Source organism: Stereum hirsutum (genome assembly GCF_000264905.1).
Source record: "Stereum hirsutum FP-91666 SS1 unplaced genomic scaffold STEHIscaffold_20, whole genome shotgun sequence".
NCBI classification, from domain to species: Eukaryota; Fungi; Basidiomycota; class Agaricomycetes; order Russulales; family Stereaceae; genus Stereum; species Stereum hirsutum.
This window is the reverse complement of record NW_006763150.1, coordinates 382,128-403,225: the sequence shown is the minus strand read 5'-3', so window position 1 is coordinate 403,225 and position 21,098 is coordinate 382,128. Positions and strand designations below refer to the sequence as shown.

Below are 21,098 nucleotides of genomic sequence, written 5' to 3'. Positions count from 1 at the left end.
GGGCCACAACTGCAAGCTTACTGTACTTTTTCGACCAAAGGTTCATCAAAAATGTACGTCACCCATCAGTCTCGCCCGGGTCACGGTTCAGAAACCGTGCGTGAGCGTGACGGGACCCGTAAATGGTTCAGAAAACAACGTAGGCGCTTGCAAAAATGATTATTTTGCGCAAGCGCCTGCCGAGGTCACTGTTCGCTCAACATGCGTTATGCGTGAGGTCACGCAGGGTTTTGTTCGGTTCACCAGCGCGGAGAACGTGTGACGAACCTTTCGTCGAAAAAGTACAGTATCTCTAAATTGTCTCTGCTCTTGATTCGCCGAGAAAGGACACAATAATGGTCATGGTAGTAGTACTGCGTATACTCAGTATGATATCAGCTGCAGTGAGTCAAGCCTTCTTGGTTGGATACCTGACTAACACGAGCGGAGTTCCATCGGAGTTTCATTTGGGTCGGTTCCGGCAGCCCACCAGGTCGCCATTGCACTCATGTCGCTCGCAATCTCAGCTTACTGCTATACTAACTGTTGCATGTTTGTCTTTACCGGACCTATCTCACCGATTGATCCATGCAAGGTATGCGAACCAAGCAAACTTACCGTATCGACAATGCATGAGTCACAGTGATACTTATGGCCGCAACTTTCGACGGCCACACGTGCACCCGTCGGACCATCTTATCGCGCAATTCAACGTGCCTTAAGTAAAGGAATGGCTGCCAAACTACTTTTAGTAGAGAGCCCTAGATCAAAACCATCATTGACGCCAACTCCGGCTCCATTCTCGACTCGGACAGAGGTACTCTCAGGTGTACCACCACGACGCATCCTAGATCGTACAGCATATCATCTACATCCACGCGAGGCTTGCCTTTGGTCAGCTCAATTCGCATCTTGTCAGCATGTTGGACTCGACCTTTGTGGTCCAGCAAGCCGGGCATTATATCTCCAAAGCCTTGAACTCCAGAGACGATGCTTTGTGGTCCAACACTCTGGCGATTCCACTCTATGCTTCTTGTCTATCCTTCCTGGTCCTTTTCATCCGCAATGTAGTCTCCTCCGTCAAGTCTCGACGCTCCGTGACCCGCTTCGTCTGGGCGAGCGAAGGACGAAACAGTTCTCCGGACGCGGATGTGACTCAGGATTTCAGCGGACGCGTCAGTGCCCATGGTGGGGCGCTAATCTTCACATCAGAAATCCTTCGCCTGGCTGGTTGCGTGGCAGCAGCCGGCCTCTCCATATCTTGGTTTACTAGCTCTAAAACCAGTGCAATTGGACTCTACTGCATTGTCCTCGTCAGTCTTTACGTTTCTTTTGCCCGAGTGATTCTGATTCAGTTTGCCAGATCTATACCTGCGTCCTTACATTTTTCTCCGTACTCCCCAGAAAACCTTCACTAGCCTCCAGCCATGCCACGCTCATCCTGGTGGTCGCGTGGGCTGTGCTTTTCATCCGCGACGTTATCCCTTTCCTGACATACACAGAGTTTCCCGTGGAAGAAGGTCCAATTGTGTATGCGATTTTCGGCGTTCTCACTTTTACCGGTGTCTTATTGCCACTTTTCACGCCAAGAGCATATATTCCTTGCGATCCTGCTGTAAGTGTCCCCGCTGAGTTTATCAATACTCGAAGTCTGAAGAGATCTCGGACCACCACAGGATCCGATGCCTCCGAATCCCCTGCAGACCGCTTCGCCGTGGTCTCGCATTCTCTTCTTCTACCTGGACAACATTATTTGGAAGGCGTACAATGTTCCTCATCTGCCTCTATCGGAATTACCTCCATTAGCCGATGAAGACCACGTCAAGCACCTTGTACGCATCGCTTTCCCGCATTGCGATCCGCTTTGGAAGACGTCAGAGGTACAAGACAGCAAGGGGGATACAAAGGCGAAGAAGGCTTTTGGCCATTGGCGCATGCTGCTTGCGCTAGTCATTGTCTTCCGTCGTGAGCTCGCCATCGTCTGTTTCCTCATAACATGTCAGTCGGCCGCACAACTTTTCTCTCCATACGGTCTCCGACATCTCTTGATGTATCTGGAGAGCTCCGGGGAGGGCGCGATCGTCCGACCTTGGGTTTGGGTCCTCTCCGTAAGTCGGTTTTACCTGTTTTTCGACTTTAGTACCAGAGGTTGACAATACCATGTTTTAAATGAAGCTCTTCCTTGCGCCCTTTGCTTCTGCTGTACTCTTGCAAAACTATCAACAGATCAACTCGAGGATTATTACATGCACAGAGTCTATTCTCACCCAATTGGTCTTGCAGCATGCGTTGCGCATTCGGATGGTTGTGGACACCAATGCCGATTCTAAGGCTTCTCCTTCTGGGACCACGACACCCGTCACCTCAGAGAGCACTGTAGCTACCGACGGCCCTGCGTCCGTATCCACATCTGACACGAACGGGCACCAGTCACAGGATGTGGAAGCTGGATCCGACTCGGGAACGACGGCTCAGGATTCTGAAGCTTCTACACTCGTCCCAACTCCATCGACAACGACATCCGCGACATCCAAAAGTCTTGTTGGACGCATGAACAACTTGATATCCTCGGATTTGCAAGCGCTCGGGAGAAGCACGGACGTCTTGCAGATTCTTGTGGCTGTGCCCCTTGGGATAATTGGGTCCACCGTGTTTCTCTACAACATTCTTGGGTGGAGGTAGTATCCTTCGATGTTGTATTACATGTACTCGCTCTAATTTTGTGTGGTGTTCAAGCGCATTGGCAGGGCTTGGATTCACGTTGTTAGGGTTGCCCATTCCGGGTTTTTTCTCCAAACTATTACAAGATGCTTCTCGAGAAGTCTCGAAAAAGGTCAGAACCATAGTCATCAAGGTCATATATCGTTCAGCTCTCAACCTCCTTTGACTCCAGAGTGATGATCGTGTCGAGCTCGTCACCGAAAGTAAGTCTCATGTCCCGTACTTTAGAATTCCTACCAACTTACGCACTCTGGAACAGCACTTGGTGTGATCAGGATGATAAAAATGTTCGGTTGGGAGCATAAGATGAGCGAATCCATCAACGAGAAACGCCAAATAGAGCTTGGTTGGCTCTTCAAGAGTAAAGTCCTTTCATTGTTAACGATGAGTTGCCAGTGCGTTGCTTTCATTCTTCTGGCCTTGAATGTTGGTATCTAGACTCTGACCGTCATGTAACGAAAGGTTCATCATCCCATGTTTGACCGAGGCTGCGACGTACAGTTTCTATGTGAGTGGTATACCCGTTTCAGCGTCGAGTTCTAGTTACCGCGTATTCATCACCTGTATAGGCACTCGTGATGAAAGGAACCTTGGATGGTGAGCCTAAGTTTTCTTTGAAACTGATGGGCTCTTGACAAGCCTGTCGTACAGCTGCCACTGTATTCGCCTCTATTGCGCGTAAGCGACCCTATGTTCATTTCCGGGAGTTCCATTCGATCAGTTTATTTTCACGACAGTCTTTGAGATCCTTCGAAACAAGCTGCAACAATCGCTCTTTCTCCTGCCAATAGCCATTAAGGCAAAGGTCTCTCTTGACCGTATCACGGACTTCCTGACTGAGGTCTGTCTAAGTATCATTCCGCGTCTGCCCATGTCTGACTTGTCCTCTTTTCTAAGACTGAACTCCTAGATGAGTTTACACCTGAAAACGTTGTTTTTCCGGTAACGGTACCATCCGTCGAGACGGATGATATCGGATTCAGAGCCGCGACATTTACTTGGTTCAATGAGGGCATACCGGGCACTGCGACACCGTCGAAACGGCGCTTTACACTGCACGTTGAGGATGAACTATTGTTTAAGAAGGCATGCATCAATCTCATTGTTGGGCCCACAGGTGCGCGTTCTTACCCAGCTCAACGCATGTGGTTCGTCACTGAAATTGTTGTCATGAAAGGCTGTGGGAAGACTTCGCTCTTGATGGCTCTTTTGGGTGAGCAACCTTCTATATAACAAGCCCGTGAAATTAGATGTATCAACTGCGTCAAACAGGCGAGATGCATTTCGTAGAAGCAGGACCTGGTTCGTGGTTCAACCTTCCAAGAGCTGGAGGCGTGGCGTATGCTGCTCAGGAATCTTGGGTCATGAATGCTACTATCAAGGTCAGTAAGCGCACGTAAACCGAAGATAATATCTGTTGATTTCAGATTGTCTTTCGGTAGGAGAATATTCTCTTCGAGTCTCCCTTTGACGAGGATCGATACGCTCAAGGTAGGCCTTCCTCTAATCAGACAGTAAATGGGCTACGAAGGCTCATCCAACTGCACGTACTCGACGCAGTGATACATCAATGTGGCCTTACGCATGATCTTTCCCTATTCGATGCTGGCGATGAAACTGAAATTGGCGAGCGGGGCGTCACACTCAGTGGCGGACAAAAGGTATACTAACCGACTTCGTCGAGTGAAAGAGGGTCAATCTCATTATCTACAACAGGCTCGGGTGACCTTGGCGCGTGCTGTCTACTCTTCTGCGGAGATAATTCTGTTAGATGATGTGAGGTTTACACCCTTAATTTTTCTACGAGCCGACATTTCATCCTGACAGTCGGATTTCGCAGGTTCTCGCCGCGCTAGATGTCCATACGGCCAAATGGATCGTCGAAAAGTGCTTCACAGGGCCTCTTATCCAAGGAAGGACCGTACTTCTGGTTGTATGTCTCGTGGTTTTCGAACATGCATACCATATCCCTCCAGCTGACGCTGTCGTATGTCCTCCCAGACTCACAACGTCAGTCTCACGGCACCGATTGCCGACTTCGTGGTTTCTCTCGGGTCAGACGGCCAAATCCTCAGCCAAGGAACAATGTCAGAGGCTCTGGCCAAGAGCTCGAAACTCAGAGAAGAAGCTAAACACGAGTTTGAGGTAGAAGAGAAAGCTGCAGAAGAGATCGATGTACCTGCCCTTGGTGAAGAAGTGGCAAAGAAAGAAGACAAAAAAGACGGAAAGCTCGTCCTTGAAGAGGAAACCGCTGAGGGTCACATCAGCTGGCAGTCGTGTCAGTATATTTCTGACTTTTCCTTGGCGCGCATGCTTGACTAACGATCCTGAAAGTCAAAATGTACGTTGAGGCTCTGGGTGGCCCTGTATTCTGGCCCATATTCGTAGTAGCGACTTTCTTCGAATGCACTATCGAGGTGCTTCAGCCTTGGATCCTGGGAGAATGGGCAAATCAGTATCTGAGCCATCGTCCAGAAGACGTCAACGTTCCTTTGTGAGCAAAACGGGCATAAAAGTCATCCGTCTCACCATACTCATTCTTTTGACAGCTATCTCGGTGCATACGTCACGTTCTGTGTAGGCATGGTTGTAGTCTACGGTATCGTACAGGTGGTCCTCTTCAAAGGCGCTTTACGAGCCTCCAACCTGCTCCATCAAAGGCTCATCTCTACCATTCTGAGCACTACTCTGAGGTCCGTATCGTATATTGACGCGTGGCCGTACGCTTCTTTCACTTATACAAATCTTGATAGATGGCTCGACAAGACACCAATGTCACGCATAATTACTAGATGTACTCAAGATGTTTCTTCAGGTGGGTCATAACTGCACGGACATTTTCGTTCACTGCTTGATGGTGATGGCGATTGCATAGTCGACTCCGTCATTCCCGATGTTTTTTCTCAGGTTTTTGAAATCGGAGTGGTCCTTACCGTACGCTTTTTCGCCGTGCTTGTCTTCACTCCAAAAGTCGGACTTATTGGGATAATCATCGCGGCTGCTGGTGCGCCTGTTTTCGCTTCTCCTCATGCGCGGGCACGATCTAACTCGCTCTGCAGGAGGTACCTTGGGGAATATCTATATTAAGGCGCAGCTATCAGTGAAGCGAGAGCTGAGTAAGGCGAAGGCACCCGTGGTAGCCCATTTTGGTGCTGCCGTCGAAGGCATCGGTATGTTTCGTTCTAGCATAATGTGCGAAATTTAGTCGAATCATTCTGATGGTGAATTTCAAGTCTCAATCCGCGCCTACGGCGCTCAGGAGTCCATACTGTTGAAATCTACTGCCAAAATTGATGAATATACTCGTGCAAACCGTGTATTCAACGACTTGAACAAGTAAGCCCTTTCTACCTGTCGTGACTCACTAACAAATGCTGAGCTCAGCTTTGCAGATGGATCGGCGTTCGCGTTAATGGCTTAGGTGGCCTGTTCGCTGCCGCGTTGGGGATTTATTTTGTGTATGGCCACACGAACGTCAATCCGTCCAATACAGCTTTCACCTTGAGTAAGCCATGCCGAAGATTCGTCGACTCTTTCTTGCTGATACCCTCATTCCTTCGCAGCGATGGCTGTCAGCTTTGGTCAGCTGATTCTGTGGTTTGTCCAACAACTCAACCAGTTCGAAGTCAACGGTACGAAATCTCTTTGAAACGCACCTTCCTAACATATTGAGACGTCCCTATAACTACACCAGGGAATAGTCTTGAACGTCTACAGCAGTACATGGTCATCGAACAAGAGCCCCAGCCTGTCCTGGATAGATTGCCACCTGCATACTGGCCTTCGAGTGGCGATTTGAAAGTCGAAAACCTCAGCGCACGATACTCCAACGTACGAACTTCCCATTCAGCGGTCGTTTTAAATCAACCTACAATTACTAATGAAACCTTGTAGGATGGTCCCAAGGTATTACATAACCTCTCCTTTGAGATCAAGGCCGGAGAGCGTGTCGGCATCGTCGGACGTACCGGTAGCGGGAAGAGTTCCTTGACGTTGGCTTTGCTACGATGCATCATCACCGAAGGAGAGGTTTATTATGATGGCTTGCCCATCTCTTCGGTGAACTTGGACTCGCTCCGAAGCCATATCACTATCATACCTCAAGTGGTGAGTGTATGTGATCATTCTCAACGCCTGTTTTAATGCTGAACACCTTCGTGGCTGAATCACAGCCTGAGCTTCTGAGTGGCACGCTCCGACGCAACTTGGACCCATTCGATCAATTTGACGACGCTGTACTTAACGCAGCCCTTCGTTCCGCTGGTCTTTATTCGATTCAAAGCGAAGGAGAGGAGAGTATGATCACGCTAGATACTCCCATGGCTCGTGGCGGAAGTAATCTCTCGGTGGGGCAACGCCAAATCATCGCGTTGGCCCGAGCGATGGTACGCGAGAGTAAGCTACTCATTTTGGACGAAGGTTGGTGCTTCCCTTTATAATTCACGGGACTGTCTTTGATCTGGACTTATGGTGGATCAGCGACGTCCGCGATCGATTATAAAACGGACTCCGTGATCCAGGAGTCGTTGAGGACTGAGCTGAAGAAGGATGTGACGATCATCACTATTGCCCATCGTCTTCAAACCATTATGGATGCCGATAAAATTGTAGGTCTTTCCAACTTCACCGTCTTTACCTCGCCCAAGCTCTTTATCGCGCTGACACGTTACCTTCTCCTTATCGTTGTGTTTCTGGTTTCAGATGGTCCTCGACGCTGGAAATATCGTGAGTCCAGTTTCCATTTTCCGTGGTTGCCGACCTGTCTTTCGTCTCTTTTATTCACACTGTGTACTTGCAACAGGTCGAGTTTGACAGGCCGAGCGAGCTCCTGAAGAAGGAAGGCGGATTTTTGAAATCATTAGTGGACGAAAGCGGGGACAGCGACGCGTTATATGCCGCTGCTGTTACCTCCGTAAGTATTTAGATTGCGCACAGTCCCGTACATTATTGGGTCTCCTGGGTGTATTCAGAAACTCGATTAGTTCCGTCGCTTAGTGACGCTATGCATTGAGAGTGGAGCGACGGGAGGACAGGAAAAGCTGCCATTGTCCAAGTTACTTATTCGAGTTCGCCGTTCGGAGTTTGCCCTCAAAACATTCTTAGCATTGCGTGAGCATATTACAGCCGATCGCCTCAACTGCCTTCTCTCAGGCTCTCAAGCACTGAAGCTTGCTTGGAAGTCGTTATAGGGATCGTACTGTGATGTCGAAACAATGATTCCCCCTTCCTCTCCACTTGCAAATCACGATCGACACCAACGAATAAAATCGGTGCTCCATCCTTGCAGTATCTCCTCAATTCTGGTCCGCATGCACCCAAGGTTCCGATTGAGACTACTGAGGCCGAGTCTGACAGAGAAATGAAGAGAAAAAAAAGAGACTTGAAAGGAAGACAAGAGAGAGAGAGGAGGCATTGAAAGAAAAGAGTCCTAAGTATCGCACCTATATATAAACAATTACATGGGATGTGGGTGTGGCGTGACGTGGCGTGGCGTGAGGGTGTCGGGTCGGGATCGCAATGCGTTGTGGTGTGGTGTGGTGGGGTACGGCGCGGTAGCTATGGTCAAGTGAAGTTCCAAAAGTTGAATTGAACTGATGAACCGAGTAAAAAGAGGAGAAGTTAGGAAGAGGAGCAAGGAAGGAAAACGGTATTGTACTTCTTGTAGAGGTCATGAAGGAAAGAAAAGAAATTGGAGGAGACAGTAAGGGGAGAAGATACAGAGAGCCCAACAACAGACAGACGAGGAAAGAAGCAAGCAAGAAGAAGAAAAAGGTTATCGAGGTTCTCAACAGAAAAAGCGAGAGAATGAAAGAAAGAAAGTATAGCAGTTGTGGTGGAATACACAGATAGATTTCCTAGCTCTATGATCGGACACGCTTATAGTACAGGACATACGCCGGTTTTCCCTGTCAAACAAACATCGATGGTTGATCAGCACGCAGTAGGGGCCGCGATGGCAAAGGAATACCAATCGACTTACCACGACCTCCTTCGCGTCCGATGGTGTGATCCGACTGTCATCGCAATACAACCATTGTCCCCGAGAATTGATAAACGCCGTATCTGGAGGCACAAGTTCACAAATGATCAGCTGAACCCTATCGGGCCACTCGGCACGAGAAAATAAAAGACTCACAATGCCCACTGCTCAAACTCCCAAAATGATTCGTAACAGCATACAAATCGTATTTATACGGCGGAGTCTGCTGCCTCGGATCATCATTCCCATACTGCACCGCCGCCTGTCCACGATCAACACCGGGCGGGAGAGGCGGGGGCATGTAGTTCGTCAGCTCGAGGCCCTTGAGCGGGAAATCGACGTGCTTGTCGATCTTGTCGGTGAAGGGACCCTTGAAGGAGAAGCGCTTGAATTGGATGAGCAGGACGGGAGGGAGCCGGGAGAGGGATAGTTGTTTCGTGGCTTTGCGGAGGACTTTGCAGTTCGGGCAGTTCCTTGTGAAGGTGAAGGTGAAGAATGTCAGTTGACTGCGAACGTTGTGCAAAAGGGAAATTCAGACATACCAGGCATCAGACTTTTCCATGACTTCTTCCTTGACGAAAGCGTCGAGACAGTTCTGTAACGTGATCTTGCCATGCTTCGACGTCGGCACCGGCAGCGATAAGTTCATGAAACTGTTATACGTCGTTGACGTCTACCACCACACGGTAAGTCAAAACTCACGTCCACAATGTCCAATACCCGAATGGGAGAGCGAACGAAAAGACACTGGTCCCCACATACCTTATGACAAGTCATACACTCCATCCGATTCCTAAACTGTCCCTGGAAAAAGTCGACGACGATGCTATCGTTCCGCATCCTATATATCCTCCACTCCTGCTCGCTCGCGATCTGCTGCGGCAGCTTCTCGAGCTCGGCCTCCCTCTCCGGCGTCACCTCGTACGTCGACTTCGAAATGACGCGGTTTAGGTCCTCGTGTAGTGCGTCGAGGAGCCACGAGAGGAATTCTTGAGAGTCGTGTTGTTCGGACCCGGCGAATTGGGAGGCGTAGGAGCATATCGAGCGCTGTTGTATGTTCACATTAGCGATGAGAACTCAAGGGACGAATGAGATTGGGGGGAGACGTACTCGGAAAGAAATGGGTGAGAAGAAAGACATCTCTCCTTGCCATATCTCATGTAAGATATGCGCAAAAGCCTGTGCGATCGCTCCCTTCGTCCCCATCTTATTCATCATGTTCACCGCCGCTCGCCATCGTCCCTCTATCCAAACCAACAGACACCATCAGATATGGAAGGGGAAGAAACCCAAACGGAGAAACAACGCACCAGTAAAAAACCTCGCAAACGGCACCGTAGCGCTCAAACACTGCATCGTCGCATTCATATAACACGTATTCCCCAAATTCCTCAAGCCCGACTGCCCAAGCTGCACATCCCCCCAATACGTCACCGCGTACACCGGGCCCGGAATCGTCGGCGGCTGTGGCGGCATCGACATCCCCATCCCCCCATTCGGCATCATTCCACCATTGGGCATCATTCCGCCATTGGGCATCATTCCGCCATTGGGCACCCCGTTGACCTGAACGCTGAACGAATGCCCATGTCCCAACCTCGGTCTCGTATCCTGTCTCTCCAGCGCCGGACTCGCCGCCGCGGGCGGAGGCCTCAACACCTGTCTCTGACCCGATATATCTGGATAATCTATCGGCCCCCTGCCCACGCCCACGCCGTTGTTGTAATTGCCCACTCCGCTGCTGTTGTAATTGCCCCCTCCGCTGCTGAAATTCGAGAGAGCTTCTTGGGCGTTGTCGATATAGTCCGAACGACGACGGGAGAGCGCGGAGTGGTTGATGGAGGCTTGGGGTGGTGGTGAGACGGTGGTGTAGAGGTTTGCGTGCGGTGATGTGGTGTTGGTGTTGGTCGTGGTAGATGAGGAGGAGGATGGTGGAGAGGTGAGGCTGTTAGGCCGGCTGCCGAAGGATGGATATTGGATACTGGTACTGCCGATCATAGATTGAGGTATCGTAGGCGATGAAACCTGATTTACCAGCCGCGAAGCAGTGAGCAGTGAGTCTCATTCCGCCCTACTCACAAACACTCCGAACACTCCGCCCTACTCACGAAGAAAGTCGTGGAAGGAAAAGGGGACACGAAAAGACTCACATTATCCGAACCACCCCTCGAAAACGACGTCGCGCTCCCAACGCTCGGCGACCTCGAATTCATCACAGGCTTCCTCGCCAACCCGCCTGACGATCCAGGCATAGGCATAGCCATCTGATCCAACGACCTCCGATCCGCATACCCGCTCGACGCCGCGTCCCTCGAATGCTGCCCTCCCGAGCCTGAACCTCCGCCCGGTCCAGACGCAGAAGAACCTGAACCGTAGGTAAGCGACTCTGTTCCCGCTCTCGTCCTCCCGGTGCTCGCGCTCGAAAGCGGACTGGTCCTGTTACTGTTGTTATTGCTATTGCTATTGTTCGTGGACGATGAAGCCAGAGCTGGTGGGGTCGAGGACTGGAAGCCTTCGTGGATACTGGGGAGAGTCGGGGGTGTAGACGTAGATGGTGAGATCGGCTGCGAAGCGAGCGCGAGTGGCGGTGGCGCGTTCATGTTGTTCATATTCATAGACAACGAAAGCGACGGTGCCTCATTGATCCCCTCTCCTCCACCACCACCACCAGCCCCAACTTCCCTTTTATACGCCTCATACCCCCCCACCATCACCACCGGCACCTGTTTCAATATCTTCCTAAACTCGGTCTCATAGATCGCCTTCACGAGGACCGAAAGCGGTGAATTGGATGCGAGCGAGCCGAGGGTGGTAGAATCGGAGTCGTAGACTACGACGAGGTCGAATTTGTCACGGTTCGTGAAGAGCATGAGTTCTTCGCGGGGTGCGATGGAGAGGGAGGATTCGATGGTTTGGGAGGTGACGCTGTGGATTCAATTTTTGTCATGTCAGTCATCAGTCGGATCCCAGCAATACACTTAACGTGAGTAGCAAGATGAGGGAAAGATGTGTAAAAAGGGAAGAGAGAAGGGACGCACTTCTCCCTCGCCAACACATTCGGCTCAATACAAACCACCGGCTGTCCTCTCAACCTCCCCCTCATAAACTCCTCCCTAGTCCTAACATCCAAAAACAATATCTTCACTCCCTTCTGCGTCAACTCAACCAGCTCCCTCGGGTCCGCCGCGTTCTTCACATGTGCCAGCGCGTCGACTTTCTCCCTTGCGTCCCCAGCACCTACCCCGTTCGCTGCTCCATTGATATTCCCGTTCCCATTAGCAGCGAGTGGCAAGGACGCATTCAGAGGCGACCGCGACGGTTTCATGGAAAGACTCAGGTTCGAAGGTTTATGTGGTATAGTAGGCGAAAGCGGTGACTTCCCATTCACGCCATTCATGATGCCCCCCGTCGTCACCACCATCCCATTAACCGCACCATTCCCGTTCCCGTTCGAATTCGCATAGGAACCGTGACCGTGGGCGGTAGGCGCATAGGAACCATGACCGTGGGCTGTAGGCGCATAGGAACCATGACCATGGGCAGTAGGCGAACTAGGCCTAGACGCGAATGAATCGATATTGGGCGTGATGGGCGTAGAAGCGGGTCGGGCACCAGTGGGATTATTGATATTGACGGGCATAATAGGGAATGGTTTCGGAGAGAACATAGGTGGAGGGATGGGCGAACGCTGCGATTGCGCTTGCTCCCCGCCAGTGTATTGTAGGTCTCGTCTTGAACGTCGACTGGACGTAGACGCGCCTGTGGACATGGGTGCGATAGGTTGCGGAGAGGAACCGGGGCCTTCGTGTTCTTCGAGTTCGTCGATGGAGGGAAAGGTTTGGTTGAATTCGGTTAGGTTGAACATTGAGGTGCGGGGGGAGGAGGATGCGGAGGAGCTGGGTGAGGGGGGGCCGAAGGATGTGGCGGGGATGAGGGCGTGGGGTTGGGTGTGTGGGGAGGGGCTTAGTGCGGATGCGGTCGAGGTGGGGGTCGATTGTGGTTGTGGTTGTGGTGGTTGAGACGGTTGGGAGGAGGAAGGTGGTTGGAGTGGAGTCTGTGAGAAAGTGGAGGAGAGGGAGGGGGATGAGAGTCCTAATCCTAGAGGACCGGGTCTGTTTGGTCTGGAGAGTGGCCCTTCGGGAGAGGAGAATGAGGTAGATCCGGAGGGAGAGAGGGGCAGAGCGAAAGGCGTGGAGGGAAGATCGCGGGATAGTCGTTTATTTGCGCTCACTGAGAGACCTGCGTCCTGCAGTGAACGCATGCGGTCTGCGATGCTGCCTCCCGACTTGAGAATCGGACCGTCTGCGGACGAGGCGCTGCCATTCTGCCTGCGGAGACTTGTGAACATGCAGGAGGCTACGAGAGGCAAAAGGATGGACGTACTGAGAGGACGCGGCTTGCTCGACCTGAGTCAGTTTCAGCTCGAGCTCCTTCGTCCGTGCAGCAAGATCTCGTCCGTCGTTCTATCCCACATCCCGTTCAATCCATCCGGTCCTTACACATTAATTTAGTGAAAATAAATACGGACCTGCGAGAACGTCTGGAACTCATTCCAGAGCACGCCCTTCTTCCCCGGAGTCATCTCCGTCTTGAACTCATCCGTATCCATGACCATCCTCGCCAACGTCCCCGCCTTCGTAAACGCTGCATACGCACCCTTCAGATCACCTTGCGCATCGCACACCTTGGCATGGTCGAGCTGGCTGCGCGCACCCCGGATGATATGCAAGGGCGATGCGGTCTTGAATACGGACTGTGCGTGCTGCACCGCGTTCTCACGAATCTCCGCGACCGACATATCGCTGGAATGGGCTGGGAGTGGTTTCTTGGACGCTGATTGAGGTAGAACACATTAGGTTACGTCAGTACGGATGGTTAAGAGAGAAGCAGGACGCAAGTGGCAAGCAGTGCTGCTCGAGAACATACTTACGGAGGAAAGAAGGCTTGGAGAACCCTGTCACAACGGGCGAAGCTGGTAAGACGGAGACGCTAGGCATCCACTATTGATGCAGCGCCGCTTGGAATTATTGAGTAGGACGAGCGAAGAGAGAATAATGATAGATTGCGTAGAGGGGAAGACGTTGTGGGACAGTGAGCACCCATTCGAGCATCACTTGGCGCAGATTCCGTGGTGGCACCACCCCAAAGGCGCGGCCCGGCCGTCTCTGAATCATCCACAGCTTTGGCCGCTCCTTCCTGGTCTTCCTCGCATTCAAACGTGTTCGAACGTCATTTTTTCTCACTGCTCATCGTGTACGACTCGTCTGCGATTATTTTCTTTCCTGCCTCTAATTGCTCACAGTAAAAGTCTCAAGAGAAGTGAGGAACACATGGCGAAGCATAACTCCCTACAACTTCGATACACCCCATTTCATACGACGTGGTCCTAGCCGGTACAGATACACTGCCATGGCTCGATATGCAGAAACCAGAAACCCAAAATACATATCAACCAAGAAAAACTATACCCAAGATCGCAAGCCTCTAACTCATGAACGACCGGTACCCCCAGCAACGGCATACAACGCCTCTCTATCGCCACTCTCATCCACCAAAGATTTAAGGAACCCGTCCTCTGAGTCAGCTTTCTCGAGAAGTACACTCGGCCTGTCGAATTCGACGATTTTTCCGGCGTCGAGGACTATCTGAAGGTGGCGTGAGTGACTCGTACGTTGACAGAAGGGTAGGGGTAGGGGAGACGGAGAGGCGGGATGAGGAATGAGGAATGGGAATGAGGAGAACGTACGATTTTGTCAGCGTCCATGATGGTCTGTAGTCTGTGCGCGACGGTGATGATAGTCACGTCTTTCTTCAATTCGTTCCTCAACGACTCTTAGATCACCGCATCCGTCTTATAATCAATCGCGGACGTCGCTGCAAGTGCAACACCAAACTCGTCAGCCCAAATCCAAACCCACTCAACTCAATCCAAGCAAAATAAGTGATACAAGAACAAACCTTCATCAAGAATAAGCAACTTGCTCTCCCTAACCATCGCCCTCGCCAACGCAACAATCTGCCGCTGCCCAACAGAAAGGTTGCTCCCTCCACGGGCCACCGCACTATCGAGCGTGATCATACCCATACTCATACTCATACTCATACTAATACTAGTGCTCTCGTCGCCAAGTTCGTTCTGCACGGAAAAAAGACCGGCGGAACGGAGCGCAGCGTTCAACGTCGCGTCGTCGAATTGGTCGAATGGATCGAGATTACGACGGAGGGTCCCGCTCAACAGCTCGGGCTACAAATCACAAGTTCAACAACAACAACATCCACAGCGTATGAGTATGCATGCATACGGTCTGACGATGATGAAGTAGACAGACGAAGGACGCACCATCTGGGGGATGATGGTGATATGACTCCTCAGAGCATCGAGGTTGACGGAAGATATAGGGATACCGTCGAAGTACACCTCTCCACTCGTGAAAATACACCGAAGCAACGAAAGCGTGAGCGAGCTCTTGCCGCTACCTGTCCTTCCGACGACACCGACGCGCTCGCCAGCCTTGATCTCGAAATTGAGATCGTGCAACACCTCGGGGCCGTCCTATAATTTATATCACATTGCATTGCACCATGGTTAGTTTCAACACCGAGTTTGGATAATAACGGGGAGAGGAAGGATGCATATGCGTACAGGAGAGTAGCGCGCACTGAGATTCTCGACCCTGAGGTCACCACTCGAAGGCCAGTACGCAGGTGGCATGCCGCCCTCAACCGGCTTCGGCTCTTGTTCAATTTCCATATATTGTTGCAGACGCTCGAGCGAGTTTCCGTTCACCTCGAACATGTTAAGCACCTGCACGAAGAACAGGATCATCTGACCAAAGTCAACCGCCATAGCTGTTGAAAAAAATCGAGATAGCCCATGCACAGTCAGCAGTCAGTGTCCGAGTCTTTGTCTTTGTCCACTCAGAGGGGCTGAGAAGTGACTATTGATAATAATAGTGAGATGCCTTACTGAGTGTGAACGCAGTGTTGGAGGGATTGACGCCCGGGTGGCCGTACACGAAGTAGACACCAAGGAAGCAAACGAAAAGGCCAGCAAGGGCATCGACACGAATCTCGATCCACCTGTTGAGATCGTTGAAGACCCTGTTCGCACGAGTGTACTCGTCGATCTTGACGGTCGACTTGAGCAGGAAGGACTCCTGTGCGCCGTAGGCACGGATGGAAGCTATTTTTGTGCACCATTCAGATACCCTGTTCTATGAGAATTTTTGGGCATTGAGAGCAGACTCACTGATGCCCTCGATAGCAGCTCCGAAGTGCGCCATGACGGGCGCCTTGGCTTTGCTGAGTTCGCGCTTGACGGAGAGCTGAGCTTTCATATAGACGTTCCCTACGGTACCACCTATCGTATAATACATCCGGATCAGACGCTTGCTTCTGGCCAAGAAGGTAGAATTGACAACTTACCAACAATGAAGATGACGATACCCAGGAGACAGAAAGTACTAGGCGTGTAGATCAAGATCGCGATGTACCGGACGATCAAGATGATCATGCACTCATAGAGCTGAGAAAACATGTCCGGAATGGTCGTGTCGACTTTGACGATAGCGTCAGAACGTGTAGGAGGAAACATATAAGTACGACAGAGCTCACCAGAAGAAACATCCTGGGTACACCTCGTGATGATACGGGACACCGGTGTCTTGTCCAACCACCTCAATGTCGTCCCCAAGACAGTCTCGATGAGCCTCCTGTGCAGTAACTTCGAAGCCCTCAGGGCTCCCAGTGTGAGCACGATTTGGGCACAAACGTAGACAAGCACCATGAGCGCCACGAGTCCGACGTAGCCGCCGAGGTAGCTGTTTAGGATGCGGATAATCCAAAGGTCAGCACATTTTTAAGCTCGATGAATTAGATCGACGATGTGCAAAGAACATACAAGGGGACATTGACATCTTCAGGTTTGTGAGTTTCGTACTGGGTAGCCCAAAGGCCGAGCAACCATGGCTGAACGGACTCGATACTACACTCGAAGAACGAAGCGAGCGTGAAGCCGATCCAGAATCCAGGTCCACCCAATGCGCCGAGGAACATTTTCACTACAACAACCCTGCGTTTAAGCACAACATATTCTGCCTCCAGCTAAGGGGGCCCGAGAGAGAACTCACCAGAGTTCCAGCTGATATGTCCCTCCGCCGTCTCCTCTTCCATGATCAACTTCCCATCCTTCTTCTCCTCCTTCTGCGCCGGTACGACTTGACCAGGAGCAGGAGTCTCGAAAGCCTCAAAGGCCTCTTCCTGCTCAGCCTTCTCTTCAAAGGCTTTTTCTTTGGCAATTTCCTGACGGAGTTTGGAGTTGTTGGCGAGGGCGTCGGACATGGTGCCTTGACTGAGTATTTGACCGTCAGAGCCAAGGGAGACGACAAAGTCGGCGATGGGAACGACCATGCTGACATTGTGAGTCTGTGCGGGACCGAAATCAGATAATTTTAAGAACACGCGAGGGGAGACGAGGGGAGGGATGGTGGGGACTTACGACCAGGAGGATAGTCCTGCCCTGGATGAGATCTCCAGAGAAACATTTATCTACGATCCACTTCGCGGTATGAACGTCTAATGCTGCCAGGACCTGCATTCCAACATGACATCATGTCAGGATCTCTCTTCGCGGAATACAAAACGCAGAGGCGTACATCGTCCAAGAGGATGATCTCGGCAGAAGAGTAAACAGCCCTAGCCAACGTGATGCGAGCCTACACAGTCCACAACACTTGGTCAAAAATATAAACGGCAATGAGTTGCGACACACATGGACTCACTTTTTGGCCGCCACTGAGTGTGAGACCCTGGACAGTACGGTCAGCATCTTGAGCTATGATACAATATGGACAGACGTACCTTCTCGCCGACTTCAGTCTGATCACCGGCTTCGAACAGAGACAAGTCGCGCATCAGCCCACACTGATAGATGACTTTATCGTAGCGTTCTTCGTCGAGCGGAGAGCCGAAGATGATGTTTTCCTAAACGGAAAGTTGAGGGTCAGACATCCTCACACAGAAAAATGGAATTGTGAGAATTGGTCAGACGAACCTTGATGGTAGCGTTCATAACCCAAGACTCTTGAGCGGCGTACGCCACACCGCCGTCTCTCGGGAGGTTGAACCACGACCTCGGAGCCAAAGGAACGAAGTGCATCTCACCTACACATCACCGCGAACCAAATATCAGCATCTTCGCACCAAATAGACAAAGCCGTCAAGAGACTAACCGAGCAAAGCCATCAACAACGACGTCTTCCCGCATCCGGTAGACCCTACGATCAAATTGATGCTACTTCTCTTGAACAACAACTCGTCTTCGACATGCAACATGAACCGTCTCTTGGAAGGAGTAACGACGCCTTGGTTTGCGCTGTCATTCGTCCAGGAGAAGGCAGCAGAGCGGAATCCGATCTCGTGCGACTCCTCGGGAGAGATGGCATTGTCAGCGGTTTCGAGCTGGGTGGAGGATTCGGGAGTGAATTCGTCGAGGAGTTCGGTCTGGATGGAGCAATCGTGTTAAGAGGGTCAGGGTGAGGAGTGGGAGGGAAGCGGAGGGGGGCGTACGTCGTTTAAGAAGTCTGTGATGCGGTCGAGGGAGACTTTGCTTTTGATGACTATGGGGATGAACATGAACATTTGGGACATCCGCAGTCTGAGAATGTCGAAAACTAGAGAGGAAATGATTCTTCAATGAGAACTCTGGCTTTCGACAGGATATAATTTGAGTCGACTTACGGGCAATGGACGAGAAGACAGTGGCAGCTAGCAGAGAGATACATTAGACGAGACAAGGGATGAGGAGTGAGATAGCAGACCAACCGTCGAGAGTACGATGCATAACTAAAGCCTAAAGGAAGCGTTAGCCATTATACTTGCAAGTGCAGTTTGTCGACAAGGACTTACGTAGAAGCTGTAAGTGACGGCCATTGTGACGGCAGGAATGATGACACTATAGAACCACGTATGCTCAGATCTTTGCAGACGAAAGGTGCATGGAAACTGAGTAACTGACTGGAAGATCACAGTCAAAAGGCCGTAAGCCTTGTTCCAGAATATCCAGTTCATCTCGATTTCTCGCTTCTCGTCGATGTGTTGGCTCATCTTGCGTTCCCAACCAAACATCTTGATCATGCGGATGACGCTCAAAGCTGTTCGTTGAGGAAGACAAGTAGTTAGCACCCGTTCGAACGTCCAATTCGGGCCAGACTAAAACTCACTCTCAGTCACCATCTCGACGCGGTCATCGCTCTATTTATAGGAGGACTTTCTCAGTATGACGATCAGGGATGTAGTCACAAGAAAGAGTACCTTCTTAAACACTTCACGAGAAGCGCCTTCCAATAGTTTCGCCGCAAAGGCAGGAAGCGGCATCATAAGCAGCATACTTCCAAACCCGGCGAGCGCACTGCATCACTGACCAAATGATCGAACGATATCCACCAAAGCAACCTGGTCAGTAACCGACCATCTCAAATCTCGGCACACCGCCACACCAAATCCAAACCCGGCGAAAATTTGAAAGAAAGAACTCGAAAAGACAAAACATACCTCCACCCAAGGATGTTATACAAGAACGCAATCGTCCCAAACACCATGATCGGGCCCGCAATGACGATCTGTACAAAATCTGTCGCCTTCCCAATCGCCTGCAAATCCGAAGAAATCAGATTATTCATCCTTCCAATCAAACTGGGAACGGCGGTAGCTTCTGATTCTGCTGTCGCTGGACCCGAGTCTGAGCCTCCAGAACCCGAGCCCTTTGCTTGGTCTTGCTCGGAATCAGCTGCGGAAGGAGCGATGAATGGAGTTTCGGAGTGCGAGGACGTGGTGGCAGGCGTGGGGGTCGCTTCAGCCTTGGTTTCGGCGACGACACGGATGCGGAGTGCATGTTGGAGGACGAGTTGAGTGAAGATGGCTTCTATGTAGACGACCATGCGGGTGAGGCGGAGTTGATATTGTTGCATGAGGAGGGATGCGGCGAATGGTGCGAGGAAGAGCTGAGCCGATATCAAAATGAGTGAATATCGATGGTGTGGTTCGTCGAGAAATGTGGCGTGCGACGTACCGAGGCAATCCAAACCCATGGACGAACGATGGCGTCTTTACCTCCCGATTCCAAATACATCAGAAGATGCCTCAACCCATATGGCGAGAACAACAATGCAGCATTGTTCGCCAAAATGAGGAAAACGACCGAGCCAAACTCTTTCCTGAACACGACGAGCAACGCGATCACGGTATGGAAGTGACTCCTCGGTTTCCTGGCCTTCGGCTTGGGAGCAGCATTGCTTTCACCGTTGGCACGATCCTTAGCATTTGTCGCCTTGGTATCGTTGGGAGAGGCGAGGGGGTCGAGATGGGGGAACGCGCGTTGAACGAGGTGTTTTGAGTGGTCGGTATCTGCGAGAGGGGGCAGGTCGGAGAGAGACATGTGGTTGACGTGGTAGGCACGCCACACGACAGGGTCCAGATAGCTGTAGAAGATGCGGGAGAGGGGAGAAGCGACTTGCTCTGGGTTGGGTGTCATCGGTTCCTACAATATCGTTCATTTAAGATCAGTCTTCAGTCGGACATGACAACAGTGCGACTGGACACACCAACGGGTCGTAAGGTATATATGCCCTTGGTGTTATTGATGGAAGGACTGCTCCAGTGATGGTGAGGACACCGAAGAACTCCCAGAACAGGAATCCATGATCCACTGGCTTTTCGGTGTAGGTGAAGAAGGGGGCCACGTCACGGATGCAGTAGATGAACCATGCCACTCCCAGAACCAAGTTCAGATGGTCAGCTACAATTGACGGTCGAGCAGAGAATGCGGTGAACAACGAAAGAATGAACGCGTAGATCTGTACCAATTCGCTTGAGATCAATAGACTATACGACCGGAAATACAGACGAGTATTACTCACAAAGGTAATCGTCACAAAACCGTCCAAAGTACTTTTCATCGTCAAGGTAGTCACCGACAGACCCACCAATGCCGCACATCCTATGACCCTCAACACCTCAGATGCGAAGATGACCGCGCCTCCGTGTGCAGCGACGTGTGCCCTGACGCCCTTCACCTCCGGCAACGCGACCTCCTTCGACTCACTCGCCCATCCCAATCGTACGAACGTCTTCACAGGGACTGATGCAAAGATACCGTGAAGAACGAGAGAGACGAACGAAAGCCCAGTGATATAGAATGGAATAGCAAGAGTATTAGACCATACAGATTCGTCCTTGTGGTTGACTACTTTGGAGACGTAGTAGCCGGCTTGCTGGACCACAAACGTAGAGTCGACGTGGACCATGATCGTGGCCGTCGTCGTCGCCCACAGAGCCGATGTAGATGTCGAAGAAGATGATAAGTTGTAAGGATCGTTGGGTCTCTGCTTCTGACTCTCTTTGCACTAAGCAGGCGCTTACT

The 21,098-nt window shown here is 51.2% G+C and overlaps 3 protein-coding genes across 3 annotated transcripts; 1 reads left to right on the top strand and 2 right to left on the bottom strand.

The window, feature by feature from the left end:
* Nucleotides 1–899: 899 nt before the first annotated feature.
* On the top strand, nucleotides 900–7,624 carry STEHIDRAFT_162784 (ATP-binding cassette transporter; the record flags this gene model as incomplete). The annotated part of the gene is made up of 33 exons (XM_007310440.1): nucleotides 900–1,292; nucleotides 1,343–1,594; nucleotides 1,656–2,087; nucleotides 2,155–2,657; nucleotides 2,716–2,812; nucleotides 2,873–2,903; nucleotides 2,960–3,095; nucleotides 3,163–3,208; nucleotides 3,270–3,297; nucleotides 3,352–3,378; nucleotides 3,438–3,541; nucleotides 3,598–3,817; nucleotides 3,878–3,913; nucleotides 3,973–4,082; nucleotides 4,143–4,191; nucleotides 4,261–4,361; nucleotides 4,417–4,476; nucleotides 4,541–4,633; nucleotides 4,702–4,978; nucleotides 5,035–5,194; nucleotides 5,250–5,393; nucleotides 5,454–5,515; nucleotides 5,576–5,704; nucleotides 5,760–5,870; nucleotides 5,934–6,036; nucleotides 6,093–6,205; nucleotides 6,264–6,332; nucleotides 6,395–6,531; nucleotides 6,595–6,807; nucleotides 6,873–7,119; nucleotides 7,180–7,307; nucleotides 7,402–7,425; nucleotides 7,502–7,624. The coding sequence occupies 33 exons, from the start codon at nucleotides 900–902 to the stop codon at nucleotides 7,622–7,624; spliced, it is 4,758 nt and encodes a 1,585-aa protein (XP_007310502.1).
* A 542-nt stretch (nucleotides 7,625–8,166) lies between these two features.
* Nucleotides 8,167–13,697, bottom strand: STEHIDRAFT_172638 (uncharacterized protein). The gene is made up of 12 exons (XM_007310439.1): nucleotides 13,611–13,697; nucleotides 13,209–13,513; nucleotides 13,064–13,143; nucleotides 11,719–13,008; nucleotides 10,831–11,605; nucleotides 9,991–10,705; nucleotides 9,791–9,924; nucleotides 9,443–9,727; nucleotides 9,223–9,353; nucleotides 8,837–9,153; nucleotides 8,681–8,763; nucleotides 8,167–8,606 (listed from the first exon to the last, which is right to left on the bottom strand). Exons 1-12 carry the CDS (start codon nucleotides 13,675–13,677, stop codon nucleotides 8,562–8,564), a joined length of 4,227 nt encoding a protein of 1,408 aa, XP_007310501.1. The 5' UTR covers nucleotides 13,678–13,697; the 3' UTR covers nucleotides 8,167–8,561.
* A 472-nt stretch (nucleotides 13,698–14,169) lies between these two features.
* STEHIDRAFT_162782 (uncharacterized protein) lies at nucleotides 14,170–20,982 on the bottom strand (the record flags this gene model as incomplete). The annotated part of the gene is made up of 28 exons (XM_007310438.1): nucleotides 14,170–14,325; nucleotides 14,427–14,512; nucleotides 14,639–14,924; nucleotides 15,021–15,233; nucleotides 15,324–15,529; nucleotides 15,648–15,863; nucleotides 15,930–16,040; nucleotides 16,106–16,237; nucleotides 16,295–16,500; nucleotides 16,581–16,740; nucleotides 16,810–17,104; nucleotides 17,178–17,270; nucleotides 17,335–17,394; nucleotides 17,461–17,487; nucleotides 17,540–17,662; nucleotides 17,733–17,842; nucleotides 17,911–18,181; nucleotides 18,248–18,351; nucleotides 18,419–18,445; nucleotides 18,503–18,530; nucleotides 18,587–18,632; nucleotides 18,696–18,831; nucleotides 18,901–18,931; nucleotides 18,992–19,088; nucleotides 19,232–19,680; nucleotides 19,749–20,216; nucleotides 20,281–20,532; nucleotides 20,596–20,982. 28 exons carry the CDS (start codon nucleotides 20,980–20,982, stop codon nucleotides 14,170–14,172), a joined length of 4,776 nt encoding a protein of 1,591 aa, XP_007310500.1.
* Between the last annotated feature and the right edge of the window lie 116 nt (nucleotides 20,983–21,098).

What these genes read in the sequence shown, in the direction of transcription:
- STEHIDRAFT_172638 (XM_007310439.1), bottom strand. Translation starts at nt 13,677, where the DNA reads ATGCCTAGCGTCTCCGTCTTACCAGCTTCGCCCGTTGTGACAGGGTTC. An exon ending in CTCCAAGCCTTCTTTCCTCC is followed by an intron (nt 13,514 to 13,610) that starts GTAAGTATGTTC and finishes TACCTCAATCAG; the next exon opens with CGTCCAAGAAACCACTCCCA. An exon ending in CGGACGCGAAGGAGGTCGTG is followed by an intron (nt 8,607 to 8,680) that starts GTAAGTCGATTG and finishes TTTGTTTGACAG; the next exon opens with GGAAAACCGGCGTATGTCCT.